General features: G+C 35.7%; 1 protein-coding gene across 3 annotated transcripts; it reads left to right on the top strand.

Moving 5' to 3' along the window:
• The first annotated feature begins 3670 nt into the window (after nucleotides 1–3670).
• Nucleotides 3671–20195, top strand: LOC140801444 (myosin-6-like). Of its 3 annotated transcripts, none has more exons than XM_073156566.1 (39): nucleotides 3671–4386; nucleotides 4677–4805; nucleotides 5083–5226; nucleotides 5336–5481; nucleotides 5567–5723; nucleotides 5865–5923; nucleotides 6036–6195; nucleotides 7276–7425; nucleotides 7552–7688; nucleotides 7774–7920; nucleotides 8004–8105; nucleotides 8834–8891; nucleotides 9007–9108; nucleotides 9655–9692; nucleotides 9816–9942; nucleotides 10058–10228; nucleotides 10335–10466; nucleotides 10536–10645; nucleotides 10729–10789; nucleotides 11807–11984; nucleotides 12106–12311; nucleotides 13012–13131; nucleotides 13536–13634; nucleotides 14203–14415; nucleotides 14602–14741; nucleotides 14911–15031; nucleotides 15107–15145; nucleotides 15240–15323; nucleotides 15396–15566; nucleotides 16126–16281; nucleotides 16367–16555; nucleotides 17384–17515; nucleotides 17618–17688; nucleotides 17775–17874; nucleotides 17942–17998; nucleotides 19038–19094; nucleotides 19247–19327; nucleotides 19480–19562; nucleotides 19668–20195. In XM_073156566.1, the coding sequence occupies exons 1-39, from the start codon at nucleotides 4384–4386 to the stop codon at nucleotides 19780–19782; spliced, it is 4545 nt and encodes a 1514-aa protein (XP_073012667.1). In that variant the 5' UTR covers nucleotides 3671–4383; the 3' UTR covers nucleotides 19783–20195. The 3 variants fall into 3 exon arrangements, with proteins under 3 accessions (XP_073012667.1, XP_073012666.1, XP_073012668.1); XM_073156565.1 differs by having other exon boundaries at nucleotides 19682–20018; XM_073156567.1 differs by having other exon boundaries at nucleotides 3855–4386; nucleotides 5380–5481; nucleotides 19682–20018.
• The last annotated feature ends 91 nt before the right edge of the window (nucleotides 20196–20286 follow it).

The raw sequence follows: 20286 nt of genomic DNA on the forward strand, positions 1-20286 counted from the left end.
GGTATCTCCCACTGCTATTTGGTTGTAACACTCGTGCTTTCTTTGGCATCTCCATTATCTCAGTTTTGGTTAATGATGCAGGGCTTACTGCTCTTCTAATTGGAGCTGCAAGTATTTAGGTAGCAAACCATTTGACCCAATAGAACCATTTCCCAGTGTGTAACAATCTCTTCGAATGTTTACTGGATGATACCTATTTATTTAAATGTTGGCGTTCAAACTTTTACATTCAAACATATATGAGACGTCTTACCTACTTATTAGGAAACAAGTCATATCTATAAATTATTCATCTTAATATGAAAGAGAAAATAGTATTTGTCACCATCCTAACGTTGCTGCACAATTAAATGCAGTGGGAGTTAGTCACATTAAAGTCTTCCATGTGATCCATTTTATTTGTCTATGTGTTGTTTAACTCACTGTCAGAGCCATAGAAGCGGAGCATCCGAGCATAGCATTGATGTCAATAAAATATATTATATACGGGATGACGAGAATTTTCTATTTTAACCAGAGAAGAAAAATAAAAAAATAAACTAACGACTAAACTTCATTAAAAATAAATAACTTTCAAGGTGTTTATAAATGACAGATTAAGCATCACAAAAACCACACCATTTGAATTTATTTCAACGAAAACATTCACTTAACTCCATTTTGAAAATATTAAAACTTGCGTAGTTGAATATTATTTGTCTTGTAAACCACAATAAATAGAAAACACACAATTAATGTTGTCCAGGATCTGCGATTATCGACAACAGCCACGTGGAGGCTTATTTAAATCGCGTATATTATTAGTCTTTTCGTAGTCTACTGTTACAGCCAATAAAAGTCAACCTCGGTATATGTAAAGATGCAGAGTAAAAGGTTTATGTACATTTGTCTGTTTCTGTTCGTCTTAACAAAGGGTCAAAAGGTTCTTTAAAAGACTTTGATTATAAAAATGAAATTACTTGTTATAAAAAAGGTTAATTAATTATATCTAGAATTTTGAATTATACTCCATTTTCACATAGATCATTTTATTTGTTTTCTTATGACACTTTGACTCCTTATTAATTGTCAATATAAATAGATAATATCAAATAATCATCTTAGTTTTTTTTTTCCTTTCTCTAAAATAAAAGTATAATAGTTCATGGAGAGCTTAAAATGATCACATTATTTTTTTAATAGAAAAATTAAACAAATAATTATCAAACAAGATATTTTAGAATTTTATATAGTTAAGAGAATTAACGTGTCATAGAAAATAATTAAAGATATATGTATGTGTTCAATAATTTATGGAGTCTAGGTTAGATCCTTATTATATGGTAATGGTAGTCCATTCAAATAATTGACCCAATAATAATAATAATAATTATTATTATTATTGTACTCATTTGTTACGCTTTCTTTGTCTGTGATCAATGAGTTGATTCAGACTTAATTTGTATAACGGAATATAATTATATTTTCGCCCCAAAAAATGTAAACAATGATTACAATAACATAAAATACAATAAGGTTAGCACGTCAGAGTATACCTATATGCAAAGTTTTGTTTCATAACATGTTATATATATATATGAAATTAATTTTCTTCTTATATTACGAGACAAGCTTCATCACATGTTGTGGCTTCCCAGCCAATGTTTGGTTATATAGAATTGACTAATAATTCTGCGACACTAACGTTCACAAACTACTTGCCACGTCATAATTTTGTCTTAAAGAAGCGTCACTTTAGGTTATTATTAGCTATCCACTATGTCACGTATTTTTCAGCAAAAGGTCATCAAATTATCATGCCGACCAATATTTTTGACTCGTTAAATTGTAGCCTGGCAGAATTAATCGAATTTTAGGGAATATATATATCAATATTTTTCTCTGCCTTCGATTAGGAGAAACAATGTAAAAAAGAGAAGGTATATTAACTACATTATCAAATATATTTTTTTCTGACAAATTTACAAATAAACACTTTATATTTTCCTCTCTTATCATCCCCTAGCTTTTTTAGATCCAATCTTACTAATTTAACAGTGGAAAAAAATAAAAATATTTAATTTCTTTTGCTCGACAAATGTGATTACTCTAATTCATACATACGATCACGGATCACCGATCACGACCAGTTAGGTCAAAAATATCCAAAAAGCATGATGTAAAGTTATAAAATATAAGTCTATAATAAACACAAGATACCTTATATTATTATTGATATTATTTTCGAGAATTATATCACAAAACTCATGCTTCTACAACATATTAACCATGTATAAGACTCACACCCAATTAACGGAGACAGATCTGGCGGTCGTAAGCGCACCGTCCGAGTAGATCAGCAAACTCTAACCGTCCGATCTCCCTCTCCCGTGACTCCCGTTCTGGAATCTCTCGGCACCGCAAATTAACTCCGCGTGGGCCCCACCCCATCTCGTTCGGTGGGCGATCTCAGCCGTCCGATCTCGAGATTTTTTTTTGAAACCTCCTCCCACGTCGAAACGATTTTTAAATTTAAAAAAGTGGGTTACTTTTTTCTGGGACGGCAAGTGGACCCCCCATGTAATCTACAGCTTGAAATTACCGGGATACCCTTACTTCTCGAGTCTAACTTACCCGTTAATTGGATACACGCAACGTCGGAGGCCTGGAAGTGGGGCCCAGCCCATGTAAGCGCTCCTCGCCGGGTTACTGGGGGGATAAGGATTGGACGAGGACCGTGCGATTCTGATCAAACGGTGGTGGTGGGTAAGAGGTGGAAATTAGTTTCAATTAATATCCCACCCGTGATTCTTGGCCGTTGATGTGTTGGTGGGAGTTCCGCAGGAGTGGGTGATTGATCCAATGACCATGTCACTATGTCAGGGATAATGATTGATGTAATGACCTTTAGTTGCCTTGATGGGCATCAATCGATGATGGACCACGCGGATTATGGAGACATGGGCATATATATCAGACGGTTATTCATGTAGTAGTAGACTCTCTCAACTATAAACGTCTTTTATCTTTTCTGGGAAGAGCCAGCATGCACATATCATTAAAAATTATTACTGGATTACAAATTAATACACAAGTAGAAAAATTAAAAAAGAAAAAATAAAATAGGCAATTAATCTTTTAACACAAAATTCGTAGTAATTATAATCACAAATGGAGGAGGTACAACATTATTATGCCAGCCTAGCTTAGAGAATAATAAGAGACCTAACAGGCTAAGCAAATCTTCAACTATTTATCTCATAAAGTTTGGTTTACTTTTAAACCTTTTCTTTTAATATTTCAAAATCATTATTTTATTTAAATTAAATTGTATTAATAGCAGATGGAAATTGTGTCGCCAAAAGTAAGCTGAGGTAAAGCATAATTTATCCAATATATTTTTATATAATTTGTTAATTGTGAGAAATTTAGGTAGTTTTAATTTTAGATGGTACTTCCATTTAATACGAGTATACGATGTATATTAACTACCAAGTATCTTAGGAGATTTTTAATTATCTCACTATAAACATAACTTAACGCTTCAGTAATCGTAAATTTCTTACGGTTGCTTCTTTGAAACTAAAAATAAATAAATTATTCTGACCAAAATAGCCCCCACCGACCACCGCCGGAACCGCGTAGAAGAATCCCAGCATCATAATTGAATCCCATCGAGCACCAGCTAAACAATGGAAATTAAAAAAAGAAGAAAAGATTTCGCGCGGATGCGAGGGTACGCGTCGTAATTACCGCGGGAAACAGGGGGCTTTCCTGGAAAAACATCACCACGATTTCCGCAAAGAGGAAAAAGATCGGAAAAGGTAACAAAATGAGATTTAATAATTAAATGTCGTTTACGTAGCTGTTTTCATGTGGAAGGAAAGAGAAAGCGTAGGGGAAAGAACAGAACAAAGAGGGGGGAGAGAGAGAGAGAGGTGGGAGCGGCGGCGGAGAGAAGGTTTTGGTGGTGAGATCGGGGAAGCGAAAGCCAAAGGATTATCCTTCTCTCTCTTCTCGTCCTCGCGTCGAAGCCGTTCTTCTTTCGCTTGATCGCTTCGGATTCCGCCGCTGACTACAAGAAGAGGGAAGAGAGAAGAAGAGAGTTCTTCTCGCTGTTTAAATCCTCGGCATTCCGAAATCGGCGCCGATCTCGGTCATTGGTGGAGTCTTTGTGTCCGAAGACTAGAAAGGCGTCGGCAGGAGGAGGGGAAGCGGGATTGGCTTTTTGTAGATAAGGGGGTTCTCGGTGGAACGAAGGAGAAGGCTGGATCTCGGGGTTGCTTGATAGCTTTGGTGATTTTGTTCATTTTGGCCGTTTGTTGGACCTTTACTAGGGTTTAGGGAGGGTGAAAGGGAGTTGGATCGAGGAGCTTTGAGTGTCCGACCACATCGGGATCTGGAATGGTATGGTATATATATTTTCCTGTGATTACCCATTCGTGGAGTTTTTCTATAATTCAAGAGACTTGCTGGTTTTAGGGGAATTTTCGGAGATGAATCATGTTTTCCCTTGCTTATTCTTATATTTTGTTCAACTTAAAATTGCAATCTCGATAAATGTAGCGACAACTTCTTGTGCTTGCATTAGATTCTGTTCTTTTTCCGGTGACGTCATATTGCGAGAATCTCAAATGGTTGAATTGATTATTGGCCGACTGGTGATGGTAGTAACCCTGTCGTATTGTCCTTTACAGGCAGCTCAAGTCAGTATTGCAGTAGGAACTCAGGTTTGGGTCGAGGATCCTGATGAGGCTTGGGTAGATGGCGAAGTTTTGGAGGTCAACGGTGATAATATTAAGATACATTGCTCTTCTGGGAAAACAGTAAGTACTTCTTACATGATCGGTCCCTTCATATAGAGTTCATTCAGAATTTCTTAATTTTTCTGCCAAGTCGAGCTATGTTTGTGGAGGGAGTTTAGAAGCTGATTCTTGTTGCCTACATTCTCTGATTTTTTATTTTTATAACATTACCATGGCTAACTGATTCGCAAAAGGATTTTCTTTCGTTGTTTCTGGATTCCTCTAGCTTATTTGAATTGTCTTGTGCAGTTCGGAATAAATAAACCTGTAGAATTATGATTCTTGGATTTTACTGTAGGTCACAGCTAAAAGTTCCAGCGTCCACCCTAAAGATCCTGAAGCAGCACCATGTGGAGTTGATGACATGACAAAGCTTGCCTATTTGCATGAGCCAGGGGTTCTACAGAACTTAAAATCTCGATATGATATGAATGAAATCTATGTAAGTATACCATTATGTGTCTATCTCTCTGCCCTTCTGTTCTATCAGCTAGTTTTTCAGGCTAAGTTGTTCCATTGTCAGGTCGCTTACATTTTTATTTTATAACCAGACTTACACTGGGAATATTTTGATTGCTGTGAATCCTTTTCGAAGATTACCTCATCTCTATGACAGCCACATGATGGAGCAGTACAAAGGGGCAACTTTTGGTGAGCTGAGCCCCCATCCTTTTGCTGTTGCAGATGCTGCATATAGGTACTCTAATATTTTGCTAAATATATTTTAGAAGTACTAAAGGGTATAAGATTTTAAAAAATGAAGACTGTATTCCTTCATCCAGACTGATGATTCATGATGGAATAAGCCAGTCAATTCTCGTAAGTGGAGAAAGTGGCGCAGGTAAAACAGAAAGTACCAAGATGCTCATGCGTTATCTTGCGTATATGGGAGGAAAGGCTGCAGCTGAGGGTCGCTCTGTGGAACAACAAGTCTTGCAGGTACGATATTGTCGACATCACCTTGCCTCTGACTAATGTTAATATATTTGAAGTACAGAGCTTTGCTCTGAATGGCTTGTTCCTTCCTGTTTATTTTTGCAACATATGCTTGTTCTTTAATAATTATGATTCTCTTCACAGTCCAATCCTGTGCTTGAAGCATTTGGCAATGCAAAAACTGTTAGAAACAATAACTCGAGGTGCGGAAATTAAAATTAGTATTAGTTTTTTTTATTTCCTCGTGAAATTTGTACTCAATATAAGTCTATAAGTAGCTTAACATCCGTTCTCATCTGCATGCTAAATCTGTAGTCGCTTTGGCAAGTTTGTTGAGATTCAGTTTGATCAGAATGGGAGGATTTCTGGAGCTGCCATCAGAACTTACCTGCTTGAAAGATCTCGTGTTTGTCAACTATCTGATCCTGAGAGGAACTACCATTGTTTTTACATGCTTTGTGCTGCACCGCCAGAGGTATGTAGTCTTGACACTGTTATTGAAGTGAAATATGGTGAACTTTACTTGTAAGTAGGAGAATATAGGACAAGAAACTTGGTCGACACATGATATTGCTATGGGAATTATCTGGCATTTAGGTAATGCCATAACATTGGCAGTTTTTTTATTATTTAGATATTATGATCTACAGGCAGTAATGGTAGTCATAACTCATAATTCATGAGCTTTGTAATACTTTATTAGCAATACGAATTTTGTATCTAGAACATTAGGGTCTAAATGCTTCAGTAATTGGCTAGTTTCAGGTTCAGGTTGATACTCGTCAGTTGATGTGAATATCTTAGCCTTCAAGGCTATCAATATGCATAAGTACTACATATCTCATTTATTAGCAATTGGATTAATGAAATCCAGAGACTTAGGGCCTATAGATGCAATGGTTCATTGGACTCTTAAACATGCTGCAAACTTTAAGTCAAACCAGGGTTGTGCGATGCAGACATGATATATGCTTGAATGGAGCAATAACTTCCAATTTTTTTTTTTTTTCAGAAAGTTAAAACAATGTCACTGGCTTGAGAATAAGGGACTTTTGTTTTTCTGTAGTCTGTCTTCTCTTTTTACTAGTGGTAGTTGACATTGCTAGAGAGCCCCCTTAGTTGGGGTTTTCACTGACCTTCTAATGTTGGTTTGCCTTCTTTTGGTGCAAGAATAAGATATAGGCAACTGACCAAAGCTTTAAATCCATAATAAATGTCAATGGAGAACCAAATAGAGAGCACAAATAATGCCCAATGTTTTTAAGTAATAACTATGAAAGATACCTTAATTTTTGGGTAACACATTCCCTTTGCTTACTATTTGGAACCTATTCCACTTCTTTTTCACCTTTATGGTTGATCTATTTCATTTGTTCTGCCGGGATAGAAGCATCCATACAATGTTTACCATAATTATGTGAAATATGCCTCATAAATACCTGTGATCATGTGTCTTTTTATTTTATCCTATTCTTTGGCTTCTTTTATATGCTAAGCTTTCTATAACTGTATTTTTTCAATATTGCTAACAATTGAATAATGTAATATACTGCAGGACATTGAGAGATATAAATTAAGAAATCCTAGAACATTTCATTATCTTAACCAGTCCAACTGTTATGAGCTGGATGCCATAGATGATGCCAAGGAATATCTTGAAACCAGAAGGGCCATGGATATTATTGGAATTAGCCCTGATGAACAGGTACTTTTTTTTTTTGTTGGTTTACTGCTCTATTATGGAGAAAGAGAATTTCATTATCTGTTATATTTATTACCTAAGCTTATTCTTCTCCTTATTTTTTTATCACATGGAATTTTCTTCTTTTAGGATGCAATTTTCCGGATTGTGGCAGCTATTCTCCATTTAGGAAATGTTGAATTTGCAGATGGGAATGAATTTGATTCATCAAAGCCCAAAGATGAAAAATCATTGTTTCACTTACGAACTGCTGCTGAACTCTTCAAGTAACTCTACTTCTTATAAAATTTGTGGCTAAATATCATGTTGGAGCATAAGTTCTAAAGAACAACTTTTCTCCAAATTCCTCAGGTGCGACGTGAAGGCCCTGGAGGACTCTCTATGTAAGCGTATTATTGTAACTCGTGATGAGAACATAGTGAAAACTCTGGACCCAGCTAATGCGGTTCTTAGTAGAGATGCACTGGCTAAAGTTGTATATTCACGTTTGTTTGATTGGTAAGTGCCTGCAGCATCTTCTTACTATCTTGTTAGTCCTTTTCAGGTTATAAAGTAGTCATATTGAATTCTTCTGATTGCAGGCTTGTGAATAAGATCAACAATTCAATCGGTCAAGATCCTAATTCAAAGTGCTTAATTGGAGTGCTTGATATATATGGTTTCGAAAGTTTCAAGACAAACAGGTGCTTAAGCGGTATGCTTTTTTGTTGTCATTGTAATGTATGAACCTGCTGTTTGAACTGGGTAGACCTTAAGAGCTTCTAGCTACTTTTGCGCATTGACATTAGTTGATATGATGATTCCCAGGATTAATAGTTTATGTAGGGAAGTAAACTACGTTCATGTGGACTCTTCCCCTGCTGAGATGCCATGTGCTAACAACACATGGAGAGGGCTCTGCCCAGGGCACTCTTCGCCTGTTGATAACCAACTGACATACCTTGAGCAGCAGCAAGTAAATACTTGTCTAGTGCATCAAATGTTTTCATGAAACCTGTTGTCCTTTTTCCCTTTATGGATGGGAGCTATCTAGAGAGTTTACAATACTTTTTCATTTACAAAGTTGCAAAAGGATGCCTGGTATACAATTGCAGCAGAGCAAAGTTGATCAAGTCGAGTGGGAATAATGTACATGTCAAATACTCTTGAAAATGTCTAATATATGTTTACAATATTGCAGTATTACTGCTGAATGAGCTTGACTTTTATGGATGTTAGTAGACTGAATACTTGCTTTATAGGTTAAACCCATAATTGGCTAATTGCATTACCATCGCAGCGAAACCTTTGCTTATTATGCCTTCAGTTTCCTCCTATATGAACTGTTCCTATTTTGTTATTTAACTTTCAATATGTTACATTATTTTCGTATATTGTTTAGTCAAGATACTAATATATTTGTAATTGACAGCTTTGAGCAGTTCTGTATCAATTTGACAAATGAAAAGCTACAGCAACACTTTAATCAGGTGGAAATTTGTAAATTATGTATTTGAACTTTTGTTACCATTATGAATGAAATTTTCGAAATTGGTTAATGCTCAATTATATACCCCTCTAACTAATACATGTCCTTTCGTGCAGCATGTTTTCAAAATGGAGCAGGAGGAATATACAAAAGAAGAAATTAATTGGAGTTATATCGAATTCATTGATAACAAGGATATCCTTGATCTCATTGAAAAGGTTTGTTTGTACTGCTAGGTCAGCTATTTTGAGAAACATGTATGAAAGTTTTTCATGCTTTACGGTCCCTGATATTCATCCTAATTTATCAATGATTTATTGATGTTTTGGGCTCTTGGCAACTAGCACGTACATCAATCAGTTGACGTATCTTGATTGCACTCCAACTTGGATATGTTGCTGTTGCTATTTAGTCATCTCAATGGCGATGTCGCAAATAGCACTGTCATGAGGATCTATCCTGTGACTAATTAGTGGCGGTCTCTTTGAGTTTTGACATATGATTTGGACCTACTTATTCAACTTTTATCAATACAGTAGCTTTATTTTGGCATACTAAAGCTTGATGTACAAAAATGGTTTGTAGTTTTTGAATTGATAGACTATTTCACTGAGAGTTTGGCTTTCCATGGTAATGGAAAATTTACACCTCCAAAAAGTCAGCTGGTTATGCTTTATTAAAGCCTGCCAACTTGATCAGGGTCCATTTCAGTTCTGATGCCATTTACCAAGGTTTTCTTTTAATGTTTATTTTTTACCTTCCAGAAACCTGGTGGGATCATTGCTCTTCTTGATGAGGCTTGGTAAGTTTGTGCATATATAGCAGTTATCTTTCTTTTGCTTTTATAATAAAAACACAGATTGACTCTAGAAAACCTGTAACCGACTAACTTGGCCTTACTTTTGCCTTTGTTATTCAAATGTAGTATGTTGCCAAGATCAACACATGAAACATTTGCCCAGAAGATGTACCAAACTTTTAAGAATCATAAACGCTTCACCAAGCCAAAATTATCACGCTCAGATTTTACCATCAGCCATTATGCTGGTGATGTGAGTCTATCTTCCTCCTTTATGTGTGTGTGTGTTTGTTTGTTTTTTGTTTTGTTTCTATTTAGTTGCTTTTACTATACTCAGCGGAGCTTGAAAGATGACTTTCTTCATTCAGGTTACATATCAGACAGAGTTGTTTTTAGACAAGAATAAGGATTATGTGGTTGCTGAGCATCAGGCGCTCTTAGGTGCTTCTAAATGTTCATTTGTTTCAAGCCTTTTTCCACCACTTTCTGAGGACTCATCAAAATCTTCCAAATTTTCATCAATTGGCTCAAGGTTTAAGGTACATAACTGTTTAGTTTTAAACAACTGTTCTCTTTTCCAATTCAAAATAGACTGCAGTCCTACCTCCATGGTTTTGACATGCTACTTATCCTATAATACTGCAGCAACAACTGCAAGCTCTTCTAGAAACTTTAAGTTCCACCGAACCACACTACATTCGTTGTGTTAAACCGAATAACCTTTTGAAGCCTGCAATTTTCGAACATAAAAATGTTCTTCAGCAGCTTCGATGTGGGGTAAGATTTTCTGTCAGCTTCTGAATTTTCTACAGAGTTAAATTCATAAATTCATAAAACATCTTTTAGGGAGTTTTGGAGGCAATTAGAATAAGCTGTGCTGGGTATCCAACTAGAAGGACATTCTATGAGTTCATAGACCGTTTTGGCATTCTTGCACCTGATGTTGTGTATGGAAGGTATTTCAAATTTGATTTCATGTCATAGGTTTTATACATTTTCTTGGTCTCATATACTAAACCTTCTCTTTTCTTCTCGGAAGTTCCGATGAGGTCACTGCGACAAAAAGGTTGCTAGAGAAGGTGGATCTCAAAGGTTATCAGGTATTACACAGATTAGACAATATAAAGAATTGTATTTATTTTTCTCTTCTAAGCAACATGAGTTCAACGATCTGCAAACTCATATTGTTATTTTCTTTTGCCAGATCATTATACAATGGCATGATGCATTTAACTTCTACGACATATTCAAATGATACATAGGATGAAATTTATACCATAAATCAAGACTATAGGAGATATTAAAAAATGGCTATATTAAAAAAAAAAAGAGCTGTGATTCAAATTGAGATGGATGACCAATTTCCATATAGATAAAGGATAATATACAAATACTAATTATATTTGTGGTAAGCTGGGAACGGCATTAGTAAAGGCCAAAATTTGCAAGGAGAACTGCAAAATGCACTTGCAATTCAGCAAGGATGAAACATCCAGTTTAGTGGATGGTGGCTTGGGGGATTAGGGGGGGTGGGTGGGCTATCTAATTGAACCCAGTTTATTGGGCGATTGCTGTATATATCTCAGCTATACCTTGTTAGGGTAGTGCAACTTAATAGCTGGTGTTGGATGCACCAAATCAACCTGAGGATAGTGATACCCTTCTGTATTTGTAGGATGAAGGCTTATTGCTATTATTAATAAGGATGACAATCTCTCGGCTTGCATTGATTGGGGATTTGGCTTCAGTTACCATTACTCATAAACTTTTTCACCTGTTCCCATCTTTTCTGGTAATTTTGGTGGATCAACAGGTCCTTGATTGGAGATTACAGCCTAATTACAGTTTTTTAGTTGATAAATGCTAGAGTTATTTATTGTAAATTGAAGGCCTTATGGTTAACATAACACTTGATTATCCATGTTAACTAGTAAATCTCTGACTGGATTTCTGTTTGTGGTGGTTTTTGGATGTGATATATCTGTGGACTGTCCTAAATATCTGCATTGGATCATTTAACTTTAAAACTGTCATTTATTCAACTAGTTCCATTGGTTAGTTCTTCAAATTAGATTAAGAACTTTGAGATTATTTTATTCCTGAAATTTAAATTCCAGATTGGCAAGACAAAAGTATTTCTTCGAGCTGGTCAGATGGCTGATCTTGATGCTCGTAGGAATGAAGTGTTAGGACGAGCTGCCAACCTAATCCAGAGAAAAGTTCGGTCATTCTTGGCCAATAAAAGTTTTATCTTATTGCAAAAATCTGCTAAACAAATCCAGGCTGTGTGCAGAGGTAAACTATACTTCTTTGAGTTATAACTAATGTTCATGCATAACTGGCTCCTTACATTTAAATTATAGATATAGCTTTTTCTTGATTAAGGGAAACCTAATACTGATGTTCTTTTTTGAAGGACAAATTGCAAGACAAGTTTATCAAAACCTTCGCAGGGAAGCTGCTTCTCTGAGGATCCAGACATGCTTCCGTATGCATTTTGCTAGGAAAGCTTACAGAGAGCTGTTAACTTCCTCAATTACAATCCAATCTGGTTTACGTGGTATGATCGCTCGCAAGGAGCTCCATTTCAGGCGGCAGACGAGAGCTGCTATTATTATTCAGGTAAGTTGATTGAACTGATTGATATTTTTAATCCATTCTTCTGAAGGAGCCCAGAGGGTTTCTTCCTTGCGCTGCTTCTTTGATCACATTCACATGCATATGCACATTCTATGTGGCAAATAACTGACTGCGCTTTGCTTTAAAGGAGAAGCTGTTATATTTTTTTAACTGGATTCCTTTACAAATTGCTGTGCAAGAAATTTATAAATTTCTGACAGTTCTCATTTATCTTGAATTGTTTTCATAAATGCAACTTACTTGTTTGCATATTTACTCTAAAAGAGAATATTGCATGTCTATTCCTGAAAAACTTCAGTATTGGCAAACTCTTTCTTACAGATCCATCTATAACTCTGGAACTAGCAGATATATGTATGTTTGTATGCCTCGGTTATTAGGTTAAGTCATCTATAAGAGAATATCTTCAATTTACACCACATATATAAAACATGCTTATTTGCCTATTTACTGCTGAAAGTGAAAATTGCATGTCTACTCAGGAACATCAATATTCGCATACTTTACATACAGACTCATTTACAATTTTGGAACTTTCCTAGTCGACTAGTTTCTGAAATATATACTCAATAATTTCACAATATATATATATATATATAGTGAAGAAATTCTCATTTTTGTTTCAGTTGGATAAGTTATTCAAACCTTTCTGTTTTCACTGAGGACATTATTCCTTTTCTAGAGTCAATGCCGCCAATACTTGGCACGTCTGCATTATTCCAGAATAAGGAAAGCCACAATTATTACACAATGTGCTTGGAGAGGAAAGGTTGCCAGAAGAGAACTGCGGAAGCTTAAAATGGTAACTTTTACTTTGATCAATCTTGCTAGCATGTGGTTTATGCACTTAAGTGGGGTCAAATAACTTTATTTTGTTACGTAAAGTTGTACTTCATGGTCATTCTCTCACAATTATATGTTCTATGATGTTCTTTTTTTTACCTGGAACACATTAGGGTCTTTAGTTAAACATGTGGTACTCGCAGGACCCAATCATTGTATAAAGTATTTCACTATGTTACCTCCAAGCATGCATGAGCCAAAACTTGATATTAGCCTGGGGGTTTATGAAGCTAGATCTTTATGCAAATATGATAAATCTTGTCTGGGACTCTAGATCATGATGGTTAAATTCTCTTGACTATGAAGGATTTAATAATAGCTTATTTCATAAATCTCTTCTCTCTTTTCCTTTTTCTTTATCAGGCGGCAAGGGAAACTGGTGCTCTCCAGGCAGCGAAAAACAAACTGGAAAAGCAAGTTGAGGAACTTACATGGAGGCTACAACTTGAGAAACGCATGAGGGTAACACCATCATTTTATTTGTTAGCTATTTTACTGATTATTATCTTTGACTTTTTTGATCTCATCCATATACGATTTTTATTTAAAAACATAATTTAGATAGAAATATATGACAAAGGCGAGTCGAAGTGAATTTTATATGTTTATGCAAGTGTTATCTTTCTTTATATTTTGCATAATTTCAGATTTTAATGTTGATGGAATGGATGCTGAGGAAAGTGAATAGTCCTTTACTTTTTTCTCTCCCTCTCTTATAGCATAGCAGGCAAGTGCCGCGGATGTGCAGTGCCGTGCCGTGTCGGCCGGTGGTCGACATGATCCGTGCTAATGGCATGGCTATTGTTGGTCGTGAGATTATTTCTTTTACTTAGATTACTTTTCCTGCCACTTCAGCTTGTAAAAGATCTGCTGATTCTTGTAAATACAATACTGTCTCATTCCTACTGTAGCATCTTATGTTGGATCATTTCAGAGTATGCATTAAGCTAGAGTAAGTTGTTGGTAGGTACTCTCATATTGTCCTCTTTTGATCATATTCTCATGGTAATCAGTTGATGACTGTTTTTAGGCTGATATGGAGGAAGCAAAAACACAGGAAAACACAAAACTGCAAACTGCCCTGCATGAGATGCAACAACAATTTAAGGAAACCAAAGATATGCTTGTAAAGGAGCGTGAGTCTGCCAAAAAGGCTGCTGAGGTAGTTCCTGTTATTAAAGAGGTTCCTGTCGTCAATACAGAATTAATGGATAAACTCAAAGTGGAAAATGAGAAGCTTAAGGTGAGCTTATTTTTGTGCCTAGTGGATCTTTTTGTCCTCAATTGCCCTTTTAAACTTTGCTTTAATCTAAGTATGAAGTCCTATCATCTAAGGGAACAAATTGTTGTTCATTGGAATGCATCTCTGCTGCACCCTTCTATCTGTTTTCTCTTTATCTTCTCTTCATATTTTGTTCTTTGGCAACAGGCTTTGGTGAATAATCTTGAAAAGAAGATTGAAGACACGGAAAAGAAGTATGAGGAAACAAGCAGAATTAGTGAGGAGAGGCTGAAAAAGGCAACTGAAGCCGAGTCAAAATTACTTGACTTGAACAATGCAATGCTAAGGTTCTTGTTGTTTATTCTGCCTTGTTTACCCAAACATGAATATACCTTGTATACAGCATGCTATATATTGTTTATTAACCAGCTTTTGTCATCTAACATGCACCTGACTTTCCTATGAATACAGAACATGAAGTTAACGCATTTCTGGTTAATATCTTTCCTGTGACAGGCTTCAGGAGAAGTTCTCTAATATGGAGTCTGAAGATAAGATTCTCCGACAGCAAGCCTTTCTGAATTCACCTGTAAAAAGCATGTCAGAGCATCTATCAATTCCAGTGACTCCAAAACATGTAATGATGCAATATAAACGTTGTTTTTGTTTCAAAATTATATCTTTCTTATTCTGTTTTGTTTGTATTTTGTAGAATTTGGAAAATGGTCATCATGTAGTTGATGAGCCAAAGGTAATAACAGCATATCTGTCACTATATATCGTTACAAACTTACAACTTTCATTATCTATGCATCACATGCTACATGAATTACTATTTTTTGTAGGAACCGCAAAGTGCACCTCCAGCTATTAAGGATTATGCTAATAGTGATCCTAAATTGAGGAAATCTTACATAGAGAGGCAACATGTATGTGCAAATGTTATTTATTTGGCCAGATACACTTTAAGTTCCTGTTTTGACGACCAGTATTTTATGCAGGAGAATGTGGATGCTCTTATAAATTGCCTCTCTAAAGATCTTGGATTTAGTCAGGGTAAGCCAGTGGCTGCGTTTAGCATATACAAATGTCTACTTCATTGGAAGTCATTTGAAGCAGAAAAGACCAGTGTTTTTGACCGTCTTATTCAGTTAATTGGTTCTGCAATTGAGGTACTTGAGTTTCCTTGGGCTAAACAATTGTTTTCTAATAATAATTATGTCAGTTCTTGCTCACTGATCCAGTTGATATTTTGCCAGATTAGGATATTTTTGGGTTTCTATTTTAAGGCTTAGGTTATAAAACTGTTAGCTTGTTTATAAAACTTGTAAACATGTGTTAAATGTCAAGTAAACTTCTGCGACGCGCTTCCATCTGCATGCAAGATTTTAATTTTAGAAATTAAAATGAATAGATTATTTATTAAAACTTGTAAATATATGACTTTGGAACTCAAATAGCTCGAAAATTTACCAGTATCTGTGTAGATCTTTACAGTTAATTGTTGATGTTCACAGTTCTACAAAATATGTGTAAAGTAAATTCCAGTCATCAAATTCTTTTAATGATCTCATTTGTTTGTTTTCCTTGATGATACATGATAGCCGGTGCTTGATTTAGAAACTTATATGTAAATTTTCATACTTGTGGTTCATATTGTTCTAATATATATGTTTTTCTATGGGTAAGTTGTATCATTAGTTGGTCATTCTTGTGAAATTTGTGATCCAGAATGAGGAGAATAATAACCTGCTTGCATACTGGCTATCCAATGCGTCTAGTTTGTTATTTTTGCTACAACGAAGTCTTAAGGCTGCTGGTGCAGTTGGAGCTGTTCCACGCCGGAAGCCTCCGCCTCCAACATCATTGTTTGGGAGGATGACCCAAGTATGTGATTAATTATAACCCTCTTGGATTTTTTGTATTCTGCTTGCAGTTCATTTTCTTACCGTATCGTGGCATGTTTTCATAGGGTTTTCGCTCCTCTGCATCTTTTGCAAACCTTAATGTGGATGGATTGGACGTAGTGCGCCAAGTTGAGGCCAAGTACCCTGCCTTACTCTTCAAGCAGCAGCTCACAGCATATGTGGAGAAAATATATGGAATTATCCGTGACAATGTGAAAAAGGAGTTGGCTTCCTTGGTTTCACTATGTATCCAGGTATCTGTCCTATTATTTTTATATATATATATATATATATATATATATATATATATATATTTTGAGGATTATATATATATATATTTTGCTGATTCTTTCAGAAGTAACAAAGGTTCTAACTTCTGAGTAATTTATTGGTGTTGGTTGCCAAAAAAATGACACTTTTTGGCTGCTTTGATTTCAAACTATTTTTTATTCAAAATTCTAAATGATGATATAAAATTATAAATTATTGGAAAAATCATAAATTTAGAAATCAAATGCTAGAAAAACATTAGATTACTCACATATAGAAGAAACATCATATGAAGAGTGATTGGTGTCAACTGGTATAACAGAAGCTTTTGGTTTAACTGATTAAGCAAAATTGAAATAATCTGAGAAATTGGCGTTATCTTCAAGGACTTGTTTGAGTTGATAGGTGTGGTGATTCTTTAATCTTCTACATACAAGTTTACTAGTTACTTTGTGGAGTTATGGATAGATTAGATTTTCTTCCTGGTACTATAATCCATGAAAACTAGTGTTTTAGCAGAGTTAGCCTGAAAAGAAGTACTTTGATTATTCATAAAAGTCGGCTTCAACATTAATGGCCTGTTTGAACACATCTGGACAAAAACTTAGGGACTTCAACTACACTAATACTGCTGACATTCAGCTAGACCTTTGCTGTCTGTATGTTGCAGCTGATTAATTGCTCTTGGAATTTTAGTCACAAAGACATTTTCTGTTCTTTACTTGTTCTAGATTTTGGAGGTCATGGTTAGTGGCCTAATTTCTCTATTTGATCAAATCATTCTTGGTCTAATTGATATGTTTCTTATTAAGGCTCCAAGAACAGCAAAGACAGGTGTGCTAAGAGGGACTGGCCGTTCATTTGGGACTGCATCTCAAACCAACCACTGGCAGAGCATTATTGAGAAACTCAACAATGTTTTGAAAATTTTACAAGAAAACTATGTAAGTTCATCTCAAATCAACCACGGCAGACCTCAATAATTTGGAAATTTGCATTACCAAGTAAAGATGGACGAATTTGTGTTTTATGTGGGTTAATTTCAGGTCCCGCCAATTTTGGCGCAGAAGATCTTTACCCAGATTTTCTCGTACATCAATGTACAACTTTTCAATAGGTTGATGATCTCTTATGAAGTTGTCCTTTTCATCTCTGTGGATGTTATATTTTTGTAAACATTTGCCGTTGCTTCTGTGTCTGCAGTTTACTCCTTCGTCGTGAGTGTTGCTCCTTCAGCAATGGAGAGTATGTGAAAGCTGGTCTGGCTGAGCTGGAGCTATGGTGTGCAAAAGCAAAAGCAGAGGTAGTAATCTGATTTAGTTATGAAGGCATTTGTCTTTCATGTAATCTTACAATTTATCATTTTGCAGTATTCTGGATCATCATGGGATGAACTCAAGCACATAAGGCAAGCTGTGGGATTCTTGGTATGTTTCTCATGTTGCCATTGGAAAATATTAGGAGGCATTTGATATGTTTCAGGACATATCTGGACAATATCACATTAATTTTGCGTTAACTATTGTCTAATTCTTGATACAATTTTTTAAGATATGCATTCCTTTCTCCTTGTTACGTCAATTGGATGCATCCTAACTTCTTCTAATCTTGATTCTATGATTCTTTGGACCTACATATCTGAAGTTGCTACAAGGGTTCGTTGTAAAATAGCTTCCTATTCTACATACATACTTTTCAAATGGACTTTGTGTTCTAAGTCCATTGAGCTGTGAAGGCTCATATTTGGCTGATGCACAAAGCATTTCACTAGTTTCCCTGAAATATGAGATGAAAATATATGGCCTTCTAGGATATGCAGTGGCTAATACAAATAGAATACCTTTAAGGCTTTAAGTGCAAAGTAGGATAGAGGATCTTTGAGGTGTAAGATCTTTTGTATAATAGAGTACCAAGTCTGGAAATTGCTTGATTTGGTCGTAAGCCTGGGCGTTGAGTTTTGATTGCAAAACTTTCCAGCTACAATCAACTATACATATTTACACCCTAAAGCACATAAAAGCACTACTGTAGATATCCTAACCGGTGAAAGTGGTAAGTAAGCAGAAAGGCAAGGATGACCAATCTATTAACATGAATAGCTGTCAGAGGGGATGTATGTGTAATTACAACAAGAAGTAGAGTTATTACTTTCGATGACTTTGTAGTTGCCAAATATCTCTTGTGCTGAAACAGAACTTCTACGTGAGTTGTACAGTTATATGTTCTATATAGGTCCATTAGTTGCTAAGTAGCAGAATGTCAAGTAAAAGGTCCAGATAACTCTGGGTTGAATGAGGATGTGACTAGAAGTCTGGAATGCAAATTATTGCATAATGATCATGGAAGTCTCTTTACATGTTTTTGATAAAGATGATCATGGAATATTGTGATTTTGAATTTTGATATCTGAATAGTTGCAACCATCCCAGCTTTTCAGATTACTGATACGTCTGATGCCATATGCAGGTAATATTTCAGAAATATAGGATCTCATATGATGAGATAGTTAATGACTTATGTCCGGTACTCTCTCTCTCTATATATATATATATATGTGTGTGTGTGTGTGTGTGTGTCCGCGCGTGTGCGTGGCCCCGTGTGCGTGCGTTGTGTGTGCATACCAAATACCAAAAATGTATCTACATACCACTGATACTAATTATATCTTCTTGTAGATCTTGAGCGTTCAACAACTTTACAGAATTTGCACACAATACTGGGATGATAAGTACAATACTCAAAGTGTATCTTCAAGTGTAAGTTTAAAAGGAAAAAACCTCTGATTTTTGTGCCCTCTAACATTTTTTGTGCTACACTGTTCTTCCTCTGGGAATTTTACTTGGAAGCTTTTCCTAAAGGTTAAATATCAGGGATTTGATTGGTAGGTCACTCCCTTGTCTGTCTCCAGGTTCTTTCCAGCATGCGGGTACTAATGACAGAGGATTCTAATAATGCAGATAGCAGCTCCTTCTTACTAGATGATAACTCCAGGTAAAAGAGAATATTCGAGTGCAATTTTATCATATGGTTGAGTTCTTGAGAGGTATAAATTGGACACTTTTTGATTATATTGCGCATCAATTGGTTCTGATGCAGCATTCCATTCTCAGTCGACGATATATCAAGTTCCCTACAGGAAAAGGACTTCTCAGATGTCAAACCAGCCGAGGAGCTTCTCGAGAACCCTGCTTTCCAATTTTTACAGGAGTAAGGCTGCGGCACCTCGAGCGCTCTTACATGCCCTTAATACTTCAGGCAGATGCTTTTCTTCGTTTGCTGTAAAGTTCATTCATTTCCACCATTTGTTGTATTCCTTTCTAGCCGGTTGTGTATTATTTTATTATTATTTTTGGGGCAGTTATATGTGTAAAATTATTACCCTAGGTAGTTAAAAGTTAAATAGGTTGGGAGGAGATTAAATCTTCTCTGTTAAGACGCCTTTCTTTACACAGTTAGGCAGCATTCTTTTGATAGGCAGTGTTATCAGTAAAGCAGTCAAATGAAGTGTGATCGAAGGGGGAAACTTTCTAGCAATTTTCTCCTTTAGATTGTGCAAGCATTGAATACTTGTAAAGCAACAGATCAAATCAGTTATTTTATACAAAATTATTTTGTTCTATTTAATATTTGATGTATGATCTGTTTGAGTTTCGTTTTTTTTTTTTAATATTTTGATGTGGTGGTTGCTTTTTTTGCATATTACCCTCTATATTTG

The sequence above is a fragment of the Typha latifolia genome, chromosome 14, assembly GCF_019914945.1.
Source record: "Typha latifolia isolate L0001 chromosome 14, TyphaL0001v2, whole genome shotgun sequence".
In the NCBI taxonomy this organism is placed as follows: Eukaryota; Viridiplantae; Streptophyta; class Magnoliopsida; order Poales; family Typhaceae; genus Typha; species Typha latifolia.